The sequence below is a fragment of the Alligator mississippiensis genome, chromosome 15 (genome assembly GCF_030867095.1).
Source record: "Alligator mississippiensis isolate rAllMis1 chromosome 15, rAllMis1, whole genome shotgun sequence".
Taxonomy (NCBI): domain Eukaryota; kingdom Metazoa; phylum Chordata; order Crocodylia; family Alligatoridae; genus Alligator; species Alligator mississippiensis.
This window is the reverse complement of record NC_081838.1, coordinates 22,300,400-22,314,590: the sequence shown is the minus strand read 5'-3', so window position 1 is coordinate 22,314,590 and position 14,191 is coordinate 22,300,400. Positions and strand designations below refer to the sequence as shown.

Sequence of the window (14,191 nt, the reverse complement as noted above, 5' to 3'; positions counted from 1 at the left end):
CCCCACTGTGCCCCTGAACAAGGCAATAGATAACACTTGGCTGGACCCCAACTTCTCTGAGATCCTTTAAAATCCCACACAGTGCCCTGGTTCTGACTCCTGCATGTAGCGCTCAGACTCATCTCATCCCACCCACCTGTGCGCTGAATTCTCCTTTTCCTGCTCCCTCCCTCCCCGTCTGCCTGGCCCCAGCAGCTGCACAGAAGGCCGTGCTGACCCTGGACCCCCCCTGGAGCACCATGTTTGAGGGGGACAGCGTCACTCTGACGTGCAGGGGGCCCCACTCTTCTGGAAGGACCCACACCTCTTGGTATTTGGAGGGACAATCCTTGAACTCAACAGAAACAAACATCCTGCATATTAAAGCTGCAGAAGTGAAAGACACAGGCAAATACCAGTGCCAGACCAGTGGCTTCACACGCAGTGACCCCGTCCAGCTGACTGTCTCTGAAGGTGAGTGCTTTCAGGTGGGCTCCATCCTGCTCTGCACCCGCTGCTGGGACCTACAGGCTCTGGGGCAGTCAATGGGGCAGATTAGGCCTTCTGCCGTAGCACGTGTGGCGGGCCAGTAGGGGGAGCTCCTGCGTTGAGCCTCCCACCTCACCACGCCTGTCCACCTGCCGGACTCCACATGTCTTTCCAGGGGCGCCTAAGCCCTGGCAGACCCCCTTTCGAGCCCCACTGCAGAGTCCGGGGGTAACATGTGCTGCCACCACCCCGAGAGGGGACCTTCTAGGTCCTGTGTCCTCGGGAAAACACAGGCCTAATAGTCCTACGGGTACTCGACCCAATCCAAGCACTTGGGGCTCCTCCCCAAGTCGGGGGCCAAAAAGGATAGTCTCCCTTAGTCTGCAGACCCAAGGGGCCTCCTAGGCATAATTAAACCCACCCCTCAATAAGTCTCCTACACCAGTCACAAAGGAGAACTGTATTGGTTACAAAGGGTAGGGTTAGAATAGGGTAGGAGGTAGAGCACTCTCAAGGGATTACCATTGAGCAAAACAATCTGGCTGAGGTAGCCGTTTGATACGCAAACTCATCACTGTGAGCTGACTAGCTCTCTAGAAACACTTACAAGTATCATCCAGAAGATAGTAGAAATCTGGCTCAGAGATTTCCAGAGAGAGAGCGTTTCAGTTGGATCAGACTCTCTCCCTGTGTCCTGATGCTTGTGCCATGCTGGTAAAATGGCTTCTCTCCTTCTTCTTCTTGGACCAGGCCCTTATATAGCCTTTCTGACCTCAGCAGCCCAGTCCAATAGAAGCCAGCAGTGTTGGCCATTAGCCAACCAATTTAAAAAGCATCACTGGTTACCTGGGCAGAGGAGCAGGGGCTTTTCCCTCCCCCACTCAGGTGACCAGAGGGACCACCCCCTCGGCACCAGGCTTTTGTCACAAAGGCAGGGAGGAAAATTCCCCTTCCCTTAGGAATTCGACCGCAGTGTCCCAAATTGACTGGGACAGGTTTCTGGAGAGAGACACAGATGGTGGCATTTCTGCCACAGCACTCAGATGACAAGACTGTGGTTTTCCTCCCAGCTGACAGTTTCTAGTGGCGAGTCGAGGGCCCCCAGGTGGGCTCTATTCTGCCCTGCTCAGACCATGGAACTCACGGGCTCTGGGACAGGACACCAAGACAAATGCAGTGTCCAGCTGTGACAATCAGAGGGTAATTCTGTGGTTTCCCTCCCACAGCTCCCTAAGGACTCTGCAAGGAGTGACCAAGAAGGCCTCTCCAGCTCTAGCAGAAAGGTTCTGGGATGCCTGTCTCATCTTGCTAGAGCTGGAGCAGCGATGGGGCAGGTGCCTCCTTGTCCTGCAGAGTCTGATGGGGCTGGGTGAGGAGGAGGGGAGGGCTGTAACTGTGCAGGGGACCAGTTCCTAGGACCTTAACCAGTGCCTCAAACCCTGGAGCTAGACAACCCCTGAGAACATGAGGAAAGCTCTCACTTTTTTCTGATACAAGAGAAGTCTCTGGGTCATTGACAGGTAGGTCCCAGGCACCTTTCTGAATGCCTGCCCCTCTCCCACCTCACTGCCTTGTACACTGGTCCCCACCGCTACTGTTCTGCATGTATCTCTTTCAGACTGGCTGATTCTCCAGATTCCTTATACAGTGTTTGAAGGGGACCAGCTAGTTCTGAGATGCCGTGGGTGGAAAGACAGAACCGTGTCTGATGTCAGATACTACAGAAACGGAACTGACATTGCACCAAGCCACACATCTTCTAGTTATACTATTCAACAAGCAAAGACCACTGACAGTGGCGGATATCACTGCACAGGATCAGTGGGATTTGATTTGTCTAAAATGTCTCCTATGGTGCCAATTTCTGTCCAAGGTAAGGAGCTGCCTTGAGCATTGGGCTGGAGAAATGGGACAGTCACAGCACACAGGGCAGGGGGCCACTGATTCCCTTAGAAGGGAAATGTTCCCTTAGGCTGACAGCATCAAGGGGGTGTAATTCACTCAAGTGTCTCTAGTCTGGTTCCAGTTTGCCCCTGGTTTCACGGTGGTGCAGGTTCACTGGCTGAAGTGGAGCTAGAATTCATGTCAGTGGAGGGGGTGATATCAAAATTGGGACCTTTATCTTCAGCTGTCAGAGCATGAACCTGACAGTGCTGGAGGCAGGGATGGGCAAAGCAAAAGAAATGGATAATAGCAGGAGATGGATAATGCAGATAACAGCAGGAACAATTGTCCAGTGCCACCATCTGCTCACAGAGCAAAACATGCAGTTAAATGCCAACAAGGTTCATTATACGGTGACCTGAGTCAATGCATAAATAGCAGAGCAAGCCCTGGAGCACCGCCCTCCCCAGACAAAACCAACCTAGTCCCACACATCACATACAGCCTTCCAGGCACTCTGAGCCCTGGCCTTGCCTCGTTTTGTCCCAGCTGGGAAACCATCCTGTAGCAGGACCTGGCCTTAAGGCTGGCCATGTCAGCTCCTGGTGCCAAGCTACTCCTGCCCCACTCCAGCAACTCAGGATTCCCTTCCTTTTCCACCTCGCCTGCCATGCCTGGATGAGTAGTACAGTGTTAGGGAAGCTACCCCTGGCTCCTACTGTGAGCCTCATTTTACTCCACACAGCTTCTTGTCCCTGTCTGGCACCAATTCTGCCCCTCAGGCACTAAATCATGGTCCTTCTGGCCCTGTCTGTGACTTATGGCGTAAGTTGCCTTAGGAGTGATAATTGTGGCCTCCTGCTGCCACTACAGCCATGTCCCCAGGCTTGGAATATTTTATTCAGTACTGATTTGGAAGGGGCTCCCTGGCCCTGACCCCCACACTTGGCTCCTCAGGCCTCAGCCTCGGTCTAGGCTTCAGCCTTCCTGGCTTTGGCCCTTTTTCTATGGCTATGCCCCTCAGCCAAGGACCACTGCCTCCTGGGCCTCAACCCTGTCTGTCTCTCATTCTCCAGGGCCCTGGCCCTGTCTCCTTCCCTGTTGCATACTGCTAGTTTCCCAGCCTACACAAAACTGCTACCTGTCTATGCTGGGGTACCCTCAGGCACCTCTCTGGCCTTCTTACCACTCCCATAGCCACAAACTCCACTAAAACTTAAACATGACATAAATAGAAGCAAACCACTTCCCAGCTAAAATTCACCTCCACTCTGGGTCACTGTCACACCACAAGCCATCTGTCCCCCATTAGCACTCTGTCCAGCACTCTCAGGTGGCACTCTCAGGTATGCCTGTATCCTGCAGCCCCTCTGCCCCAGGAGTTCCTCTCCCTGCAGCATGCCAGACCAAACTATCTACTTTGCTTCAGGCACTGGGCTTATATGCCCCAAAGCACCATTCTTCAGGCCATGTGGCTTTTCAGCCACACACAGGGATTACCCTTTTGCTTAAGGACCAGCCTGCCCTCCTCTGCTGCTGCCTGACCCAGCTGCCTGCCCATGCAACAAGCCCAGCCTACTGCAGATTCCTTCATGAATTATGCATGCCCCCAGTGGCTGGGGAGGCACGGTGGCACTGGCGGTGGCAGGAGTGCAGCAGCAGTGGCGGGAGCACAGCGGCAGTGAGTAGGGAGCTGGCAGGAGAGTGGGGTGGTGAGTGCCAACCTTTGTAGGGGGTGCACTGCCATGCTTGGGTGCATGTGCACCTGTGTGCACCCCCTACAGGTCTCCACTGGATTCCTTGTTACACATCCACAGGAGGGACATATTTCACCTCACGGGTACAAAAGCTCGCTGTGCTGTAAGGGGCTTTTGCAGCAGAGGTTTGGGATGGGGAGAACAGAGCCCTGTGAAGTCTGTGACTCTCCTGAGCCTGTCCATGAACTCTGAGCCTGAACACTGTGGGGTGACCTAATCTGATGCCTTTTTAGAGCTGTTTTCAACACCAGAGCTGAGGGTGGCCAGTTCCACTGAAACCAGTGAAGGAAGCCCACTGACCCTGAAGTGTGTCACACAGCTTAACCCCCAGAAACCAGACCTATGGCTTCAATATACCTTCTACAAGAGTAGAAGGATTGTGAAAAGACCAACGAGCTCCCCTGTGTACCAGATCGCCAAAGTTGGGCTGACAAACTCAGGATTGTACTCTTGTGCGGTGCGGATGATGACCTCAAGCATACGGAAACAGAGCCCTGAGCTAAACGTCCAAGTTAAACGTGAGTGCCCGTGACATGGATTGTGGGGCAGGTGCTGAGGATTCCTAGAGGTGTGAGGTAGACAGAAAGCCCAGAGAGCTACGAAGAGCCTCTACTGGGCTCTGAGTCTGCCGGGGCTTGTTTGTCCCTGGCAGAGGCCACCTGCACTTGTTGGCTGGAGTGAAGAGGAATGGGGAAGTCTGATAAATTCCAGGTGATGCAAAATAGGGCTCCAGAGCTTGGGGAGGTCTGTGTGGCTTCTGTGGTTGAACCAGTTCAGCTTATGTGAGGCCTGTGTCACAAAATAGCTGAGCAAGTCAGGGGCATGATGCTCTGCTGAGCTGATGGGGAATCTGGCTATATGGGTCACAAACAGAGTGACTGGAGGCTGGGGGCATTTGAGAATCTGGCCCCTGTTGGCACTGGATTTATGACCCAGATGCCTTGTTCCAGGGGGGACCCAAAACCCTCAGACTGGCCATGACTTTTCCATTGGTAGGCAATTTATTGATATACCAGGATAACAACAAAGAATAGTACAACCAGTTCTATAGCTACCAATCCTAGGGCTGTCATCAGAGTCAAAATACATCTGGCCAGGATGCAAGCTTCACTCTGAGGCTCTCTTTTGAATGTCAGCAGCCTGGAGGTTGAAGGTTGATCCCTGTCCCCCTGCCTCCCCCCACCCCATGGGGTGAATGAGATGGGCTAGTGGTATGCCTTCTATCCATGTGCCTTGGGTTCCCCTCTTAGGGATCACTCTCAGGGGACAGGGACACTTCATTGCTCTAAAGTCCTTTCTTTTGTATTCTTTCCCCCTCCTGATGATGCTTCATCCATGGGCATCACTAATTGGTCTTTCTGTGGTAGTCATGCTGTCCATGTTCTGTCCTGCCAGCATATTCCTTTGTTTCACAAGCCCATCACATGCACATATCCTAATGAGCTTTCCCTGTCTTTTCCTAATTTAGTCTGCTCCCCCAAAACCAACTTTCAGACCCCACCCATGGGCCTTGTGAGCTGGTGCCACGTTATCTCATGTTATGGAATAGCGTGGTATATGCCCACAATTTCACAGGCTGTGTGTATCCGTTGGCCTTGTTGTGTTAGATACCCTATCTGCCTGGAAGGCTATGAAGTTGTGTGAGAACCAGGCCTTTAGAAATCAGTTAACTCTTGTATTGTCCTGGACTAGTATTCTAATACATGTATATATTTACCTACAAATCAGTTCCCAAAAACAAACCTCTAAATACTATTGTCTAGCCATCTGCCCCAACTGGCTATAATGAAACCCTGGCAGGGAATGTGCTGCTAAAGCAGAGGCCCAGAGCCTCAGGCACAGGGGTCATCTGAGGGCCTGATCTGAATTTTGTTTGAGAACTTGTCACAAAAGAGTCAAATGGAGAAAAAGGATTTTTTTTTTTTACTTGTATATTAAAACTAAATATAATGACCAGAAAGCAGGTGCAAGAGAGGAGTCTGTGGCTTGTCTTCAGCCAGGGCTCAGGGCACCTTTCAAGGTGGATAATAACATGACAATGACAACAGCAGAATGAGTGATTGTCCAGAGGCTTCACAGGGCAGAGCACACAGTAAAACGCCATGGGGTGACCCAGTCTAATGTCTTTTTAGAGCTGTTTTCAACACCGGAGCTGAGGGTGGCCGGCTCAGCTGAAGCGAGGGAAGGAAGCCCACTGACCCTGCAGTGTGTCACGCAGCTCAGCCCCTGGAAATCAGACCTATGGCTCCAGTACTCCTTCTACAAGAATGGAACGATTGTAAAAGGACTGATGAGCTCCTCTATGTACCAGATCGCCAAGGTGGGGCTGACAGACTCAGGACTGTACTCTTGCATGGTGCGGGCAGTGACCTCAGACATATGGAAACAGAGCCCCAAGCTAAACATCGAGGTTAAACGTGAGTGCTCATGCCAGGGATTGTGGGGCAGGGTCTGAGGATTGCCAGAGGTGTGAAGTAGACAGAAAGCCACAGGAAGCTGTGAAGAGCCTCTACTGGGCTCTGAGTCTTCAGGGGCTAGTTTGTCCCTGGCAGAGCCCATCTGCACTTGTTGGCTGGAATGAGAGGAAGCCAGGTGATGCAAAATAGGGCTCCAAAGCTTGGGGAGGCATATGTGGATGAACCAGCCCTGCTCATTAAGGCCTCTGTCACAAAAGAGCTGAGCAAGTCAGGGGAATAATGCCCAGCTAAGCCAATGGGGAATCTGGCCATATGGGTCACAATTGCAGTGACTGGAGGCTGGGCACATTTGAGAATCTGGCCCCAACTGGTTATAGTGAAACCCTGGTAGAGGATGTGCTGCTAAAGCAGAGACCCAGAACCTCAGGCATAGAGATTAGTTGAGAGCCTGGTCTGAATTTTGTTTGAGAACATGTCACTGTAACCTGTGCTGGCATACTAGGCCCATGTGATGTGCTGGATTTTGGGTCCTCAGGATGCCAGTAGCCCTGGGAGCCCCTCAGGCAGATCTACTGACTGAGGTGTCCCATTGAGAGGTGTGTCCCTCACCCTCACCACCCAGGAATTCACTCTGAACACAATGAACACATTAGTCTTTATTATACAAAACCAATTTATATACAGGAAAAATAAATAAACAAAAATATAATAACAATGGTTAATAACAAAACTAACAATTTAGATAAAATTTACAACAACATTAGGTGGATAATTCCAGCACACTGGGTGGTCCCACCTGTGTTAAACAACCTCAATAATTAAATTCACCTTGTTATAACCCTTTAAAACAGTCCCCCTCTTCCCCTCTCCTCCCCCTCCCCCCCCCCCACTCGCAAAACCCAATTAATTTCCTATTGGTCACCATCCACTTCCCATAACAATAAACAGAAATACAGCTATAACTATGATCCACCACTAGCTGCTGGAGGTGAGGCTTCTTCTGCTCCAGGAAAAATGGACTCCTTTAATCCTTCCTGGCAACACAGCAAAACAGGCTCTGAACAGCAGCTGCAAGCAATAGGCTCCCTTTTGTTTCCTTGTGGAAATGTACTTCCCGCAAATATTAGTGATTAGAGGTCCCCTCACAAACCCATGCTAGTTTGTGCTCTCTCAACCCACTCCCTTTCTGAGCTGTATCCTTCTCCCAGTACATCCACCCACAGGCAGAAGTTTCCCTCTGCTGGTCTCTGATTCTGCAGCTTTTCCCAGCTCAGACAGGGGTTTCCAGGTCTCTGGCCCTGCAGCTCCAGCCTCCCAGCTCCAGCAAGCCTACCAGCTTTGCTTACCAACCCCTCCCCACTCTTTCCCTGGCACCTGTGTCCCTGGTTGCACAGCTCCAAACCCCATGGGGAATCATAGATTTCATAGTCATTAGGGCTGGAAGGGACCTCGTGAGATCATCAGGTCCAGCCCCCCGCCCAAAGGGCAGGAACTCAGCTAGGGTCAAAGGATCCCAGCAAGATAAGCATCCAAATGTTTCTTAAAAATGCCCAGAGTAGCTGCTTGCACCATCTCTGGTGGAAGTCTATTCCACGCCTTCCGGGTTCAGACAGTAAAGTTTTTCCTTATGTCCAACCTAAAATGGTCTTGCAGGATTTTGTGACCATTGGACCTTGTCATCCCTTGAGGTGCTCTGGTGAACAGGCATTCTCCCAGGTCCTGATGCACACCCCTGATGGCTGCCACCAAGTCACTCCTTGAAAGCCTATCGAGTTCAGCCTGGATCACTAGCCTATCCTCAAGTGTGGCTACCCTTCCCCAAAGTTTGGTGTCATCAGTGAACTTGGCCAGTCCACTTCTAACACCAAGAGTTCAGATAGTTTATAAAGACATTAAAGAGTACAGGTCTGAGAACAGAGCCTTGGGGGACACCACTGGTCACTGAGTGCCATGTTGATTCGGTTCCATCAACAACCACTCTCCGGTTCTGACCTCGGATCCACTTCCCCAGCCATCAGCTTCTCATGGGATGACACAGGCTCTCCCCTGACCTCATGCCTGCTCCCTGGGTAAGTTTCAGCTCAGTTTTCCCTGGCTCCAGGGGAGTCTCTGTCCCCTCTCTTCAGGGCTGGATTTGGCTTCTCCCCAGCTACTCTTCTTTTCCCTCCATCAGCTTTTTTATGGCTCAGTAGCAACCAGTCAGAGCCCCCAGTTTGCAATATGGGCTCTGGACACAATTCAAATGCCCCAATAAAAAGGATGCACTGCATGCACTGCATACGCTCTTGTTGGATCGCTCACCCACTCAGCTTGCAGTCAGGTGAGCTTTGCAGCTGTTACATTATAAAAACAGTCAAATGGAGAAAAAGGATCATTTTCTTTTGAGTTATATATTAAAACTAAATATATTGACCAGAAAGCGGGTGTGCTCAGGAGAAGCCACTGGTCTTACCCCAACATGAAAGGAGTCTGTGCCTTGTCTCCCAGGGCACCTTTCAAGGTGGACAATAACATGACAATGACAACAGCAGAATGAGTGATCATCCAGAGGCTTCACAGGGCAGAGCACACAGTAAAATGCCAGCAAGGTTCCTAGTGGGATGGCTTGGGCTCATACATAAATATCACCGTCAGCCCTAGAACAGTGCCCTCCCCATACACAATCAGCTTGGCCCCAGCCCCACACATCACACACAGCTGTTAAGCATGCAGAACTACGTGGGACGCTCTGCCTTTCTAGCCAGGCAGAGTCCTGGCCCTGCCTCCCCTTGTCCCGGCTTTGTTGGACCATCTGCAGGGGAAACACATTTCACTTTGAGCACAGAGGCTCGCTAGGCTGAGAGGGGGTTTTGGAGCAGAGGTCTGGAATGAGAGGGCAGGCTCCTTTTTGAGGACTGGGACTCTCCTGAGTCTGCCCATGGCTTTTGAGGCTAAACGTTGTGGGGTGACCCTGTCTAATGTCTTTCTAGAGCTGTTTTCAACACCGGAGCTGAGGGTGGCCGGCTTAGCTAAAGCCATAGAAGGAAACCCATTGACCCTGCAGTGTGTCATGCAGTCCAACCCTTGGACACCAGACCAGTGGCTTCAGTACTCCTTCTACAAGAGCAGCATGATCGTGAGAGGACCAACGAGCTCCCCCGAGTACCAGATCCCAGAGGCAGGGCTGGCAGACTCAGGACCCTACTCTTGTGTGGTGCAGGCGGTGACCTTCAGTGTCCAGAAACGGAGCCCCGAGATAGTCATTGAGGTTAAACGTGAGTGTCTGATGGGGGTTGTGGGGCAGGGTCTGAGGATTTCCCTAATACCTGACATGGAAAGAAAGGCCCAAGGAATCTGTGCTGAGCTCTGAGCCCGTGAGACCCTGCTGAGCTGGTGTAGGCAGGCTGCGTGTCACTGTGGTGACTGTAGGTTGGGTATGTTTGTGAATCTGGCCAATGCTGGTTACAGTGAAACCCAGGCAGGGAAGGGAACGTATGTCCAGCCAAGGCTTGGAGGCCCTGGAGTGAGGAGCCAGGTCCCAGGAAATTGTGTTTCATGAACTTGGCAGTGGCGGGAAGGGAATAGGTAGGGCCTGAAACAAACAGAACAGGATGGGCAGAAACATGGCCCGGTATTGCCTCCATTGCGCTTTGTGTTGTAAAATCCCATTTTGAATGTTTAGTCTTTAAATTATCGCAACAACTGTTAAACCGGAAAGAAAATATTTGCTTTTTCTATTGCTTTATTATTAAAGTGGCACACAGATTGGTATCTCAGCCAGTACCAGCAAGGCCTCAGCCTAGGGGAACTGTGTGTGTGGGAGGAAGATAGTGGGGAGGGACGGGACAAGGCTGCAGAGGTGCACAGCGTTGTGAGTCCAGCAGGTGTGCCTCGTCCTTCTGTGAGGTGTGCAATCATGCCTGCTCCAAGCCTCCTGCTGGGCACAGCCAGGCCCCAATACACAGCACAGGCCCTGGCTGCATCCTGGGACGTGCCTAGCATGACACGCTGCCTGCTGGGTAGTCCTGGGCTTTCTGCCCCATAGTGTGGGGCCGAGCCAGTCCCATGCCCTGTAAGCAGACGCAGGCTCGTCTCCTGTTGTGTCCCCTGTCCCCAACCCCACTGCCTGCTGTGCTGGAGCCATCTGGGCCTCTGCCCCATGGTGCTGTGGGTCAGACCCTGCATCCTGTGGTGTCTCCAGGAGATGCCCCACCTCCCCTAAGTGACCTGTGGTGTGGCCCCGTGGTGCTGTGGGTCAGGCCATGTGTTCTATGGTGTCCCTGTAACCTGCACACGGGACGTGGTCCTGACTGGGCAGAGGCTGAGCCCCCTGGCCGTCCCTGCACCCTGGGGCTGGGTCAGCGCAGCAGGTCCCATTCCTCTCTTGGTCTCCCCGCAGGAGTCCCCGTCTCTGGAGTCACCCTGGGGGTGCAGCCCCGCCATGGGCAGGTGGTGGCAGGGGAGCAGCTGGTGCTGAGCTGCTCTGTGGCTGCGGGCACGGGGCCTCTCACCTTCTCCTGGCACCGGGAGGGCTCTGGCCTGGCTCTGTGGACAGCGACTCTGCGCACATGGAGGGCGGACTACGAGATCCCTGCTGCCATGGAGAGTGATGCCGGGGAGTATTACTGTGCTGCCTCCAATGGCCACAACCTGGTCCTGAGCCCACGGGTGACAGTCACAGTGTGGGGTGAGTAGGTCCCAGCTGATAGGGATGGGGATGGGGATGGGGCTGTCTCCCTGCCTTGGGGGTGGGGGATGAGGAGCTCCCGGCAGCCCCGGGCCCCGTGGGGCGGGTGCTGGTGGATAAAGGTGCTGGGGCCCAGGCTGCTGGGAGGGAAGGCGGGAGGCTGCTGCGTGCAGGCGGCACCACAAGGGAGGCGGCTGTGGCAGAAGGAGGCCGGGGCAGCGGGGTGTCCCTGCAGGGTGCAGGTGTCACCGCTCTGGTACCACGGGGGCTCCTGGCAGCCAGTTCTGGGGCCACGTTTCATTTCCCTTGAAACCCTTCATCTTTCTGAGGACAAATGTTTAAACAAATTGAGAAATATTTTTGGAAAAATTCCATATTCGTCTTCTCTTGCCCTCAGCTGCTACCCTTCTCCTCTTTTTGCTCCTGCAAACATAAGAAAAAGTAATAAGCAAGTCCAAGTAACAGCATCGTAGTATTTTGGTTTACAGTTGGGAGACATTAGACAAGCTTTGGAGAGCAAAATTCCCCCTCCTTAAGTATCGAAAGGGCCTCAGATAAATAACATTTTGAACAAATGCTGTGGACAAGGCTGTACCAGCCCGCACGCCCTGTCCACGTGGGCCTGGCACCAAATGGGAGGCACCATGGCTAGGTGTGGGTGCCGTGCAGGTCCCCTGAAATGGTCGGTAGTTATGATGCTGCCTGCTCCTAGCTGGGTCGAGGGCAACTTCTTGCCTCAGTGACATGACATGGAGCAAAGGGGATGAAGCTCTTCTTTGTGGAAGTGCCTAGGACTTCCCACCGCAGGCCTGGTTCCTGCTGCAGTGAGGACTCTGTGAACACACGTGAACAAGCTGGCACCTGCTCCCAAAAGCTCACAACTGTAGAGACTCAAACACCTCCTACCCTTCCCCTCCCCAGCTCCCTGGAGCAGACAGAGCTGTGACATGCCCTGGTCTCTCTCTCAGTCCCAGTGTCCTCGCCTGTCCTGACCCTTAGTGCAGCCGGCTCCTGGGCCGCCATCGGGGATGCAGTGGAGATCCAGTGTGAGTCGCACCACGGCTCGGTTCCTGTGGTCTATCGGTTTCATCACGAGGGAGCTCTGCTGGGGACCAGGACAGTCAGTGCCTACGGGCCAGGGTCCATCACCATCAACCTGACATCCGAGAGCGACTCTGGAGCCTACTCCTGCGAGGCTGACAATGGTGTGGGCGACGGCCCCCAGCGCAGCGCCCTCTCCCACCTTGCCGTGCTAGGTAGGTCAGGGGCTGATCAAGTAACCCCAGGGGAGGTATCCTGGGGTGGCAGAAAACAAATAGGACCTGTCAATTTGTGAAGTAAGATGCTGTCTGCCAGGACCTGCACAGTCAATCACATCCATGGGAGCAATTCCCGCACACTGACACAAGTCACTAAGCAATCCCTGTTCAGTCCAGACAGCTGTTCCCTTCTTCTTCGAGGTGCAGGTCTCCTCTGTCATGCAGCTGGTCTCCTCCAAGGGCTGAGCTCAAACCCTTTCCTCTCAGCTAATGGACCAGGCAGAACGTCGCATGGATAGTCCTACCCCAAGGTGGCTGCATGGGTATCAGCCTGGTTGTGTAAAACACCCAATGCCAACCCCCTCATTGTTTCAAGGTGCATTACTGATGTCCACTCTGATCTCAGGAAACAGTCAGAGAGCACAGGGGTTATTCTGCTTTAAACCAGCTCATCCTTCCACCTGCACAAATAGCCGTGGAGGGGCTCCCATGCTGAGGCTGAGCCATCAGTTTGGAGCCCTCCAGACTCTGTGTCAGGTAGGAAGGCTCCAGGGAAGCTCACTATATTGGATGTGAAGGACTTCTCCTCCCTTGCCATCCCCACGCCTCCTCACATTAAGGACCCGACCCCTGAGGTAGAAGATTTGGGCACTGCTGCCTCTGGAGCCCACAGAGCTGTTTTGCAAGCAGCATGGCAGGGGGTGCTGGTGAGCAGCACAAAGGCCCCCACACAGCACTCCTTTGCCCACCCTGCTAGCCCCCCTGGGTTCAGTTGCCCTGTCAGGTAGGTCCCCAGGACAGGCCTGCTCCCTGCAGCAGTGTTTTTCAACCTTTTTATCCTCAAAGCCCTTTCCATAATGTTTCTGAATTTTGCAACACCCCAGCTGAGAAGCACAGAGCTAAAATCCTGCTGGGATCCTATGATTATCTTGCTGGGATCTTATGACCCCTACTGACTTCCTGCCCCTGGGGCAGGGGGCTGGACTCGATGAGCTTCTGAGGTCCCTTCCAGCCCTAATGTCTTTGAAATCTATGAAAATCTAAATTTAGAAGAGACAGAGAGGGAGCCTTGAGGCTAAGGACCACTGATCTAGCTGGTGCCAGGTAAAAGCAGTGGGAGCAGGACCTAACCCTGCCACGTCCTGCTCTTGCCACTGTCAGTACCTGAGAGGGCAAGGGCAGCCCCTGCTCTGACGCTGATCCTGCAAGGTCTCATACGCCAGCAGCCGTGCCCGTGCCACTTCCTGCCAGCCCTGGGAGCGTGGGAAGATTGGAGGGGATGAGCCAGGCTGCAAAGTATAGCTCTGGCCACACGTCTGCCTGCCCATTTGACCAGCTGAGCACATGGCTTGGAAGCATAAGTGCAGCTGGTACAATGGGGACTGGGGAGAGCAACAGCAGAAGCAATCATCAGAGGAGCCATGGGTGCCACTGTGCTCGTTTGGGCAGGTGCAGGGCCCTAGATGAGAAGAGGAGAGTGTTTTGCTCATCATGTAGGTGTGGGGGGTGCCATACCCTTAGAGGGATCTTGTGGCACCCCAGGATGCTACACCACTCCGGTTGAGAATCTGCCCTATGGCCTGTTCTCTGTTGTCGGCTTTGCAGAATCATAAGGCATTTTTACACGTGCTCCAGGAAGGGGGTGGGGGCAGCACTTTAATTAGAGCAGCTCTGAGAGCCCCTCTAATTAAAGCACCCCAGTGTCTCATGTATATGCATCCCTGAACTTCAAAATGGAGG

The 14,191-nt window shown here is 53.1% G+C and overlaps 1 protein-coding gene across 1 annotated transcript in view; it reads left to right on the top strand.

Moving 5' to 3' along the window:
* Nucleotides 1–204: 204 nt before the first annotated feature.
* The window catches only part of LOC102575863 (Fc receptor-like protein 3), a 25,306-nt gene continuing 11,319 nt past the window's right edge, over nt 205–14,191 (top strand). Inside the window, exons 1-6 of the mRNA XM_059719115.1 lie at nt 205–453; nt 2,087–2,341; nt 4,343–4,627; nt 6,242–6,526; nt 10,905–11,192; nt 12,161–12,448. Of these exons, the coding sequence (XP_059575098.1) occupies nt 240–453; nt 2,087–2,341; nt 4,343–4,627; nt 6,242–6,526; nt 10,905–11,192; nt 12,161–12,448 (1,615 nt within the window). The 5' untranslated portion in view covers nt 205–239. The remainder of the gene's footprint in view (nt 454–2,086; nt 2,342–4,342; nt 4,628–6,241; nt 6,527–10,904; nt 11,193–12,160; nt 12,449–14,191) is intronic.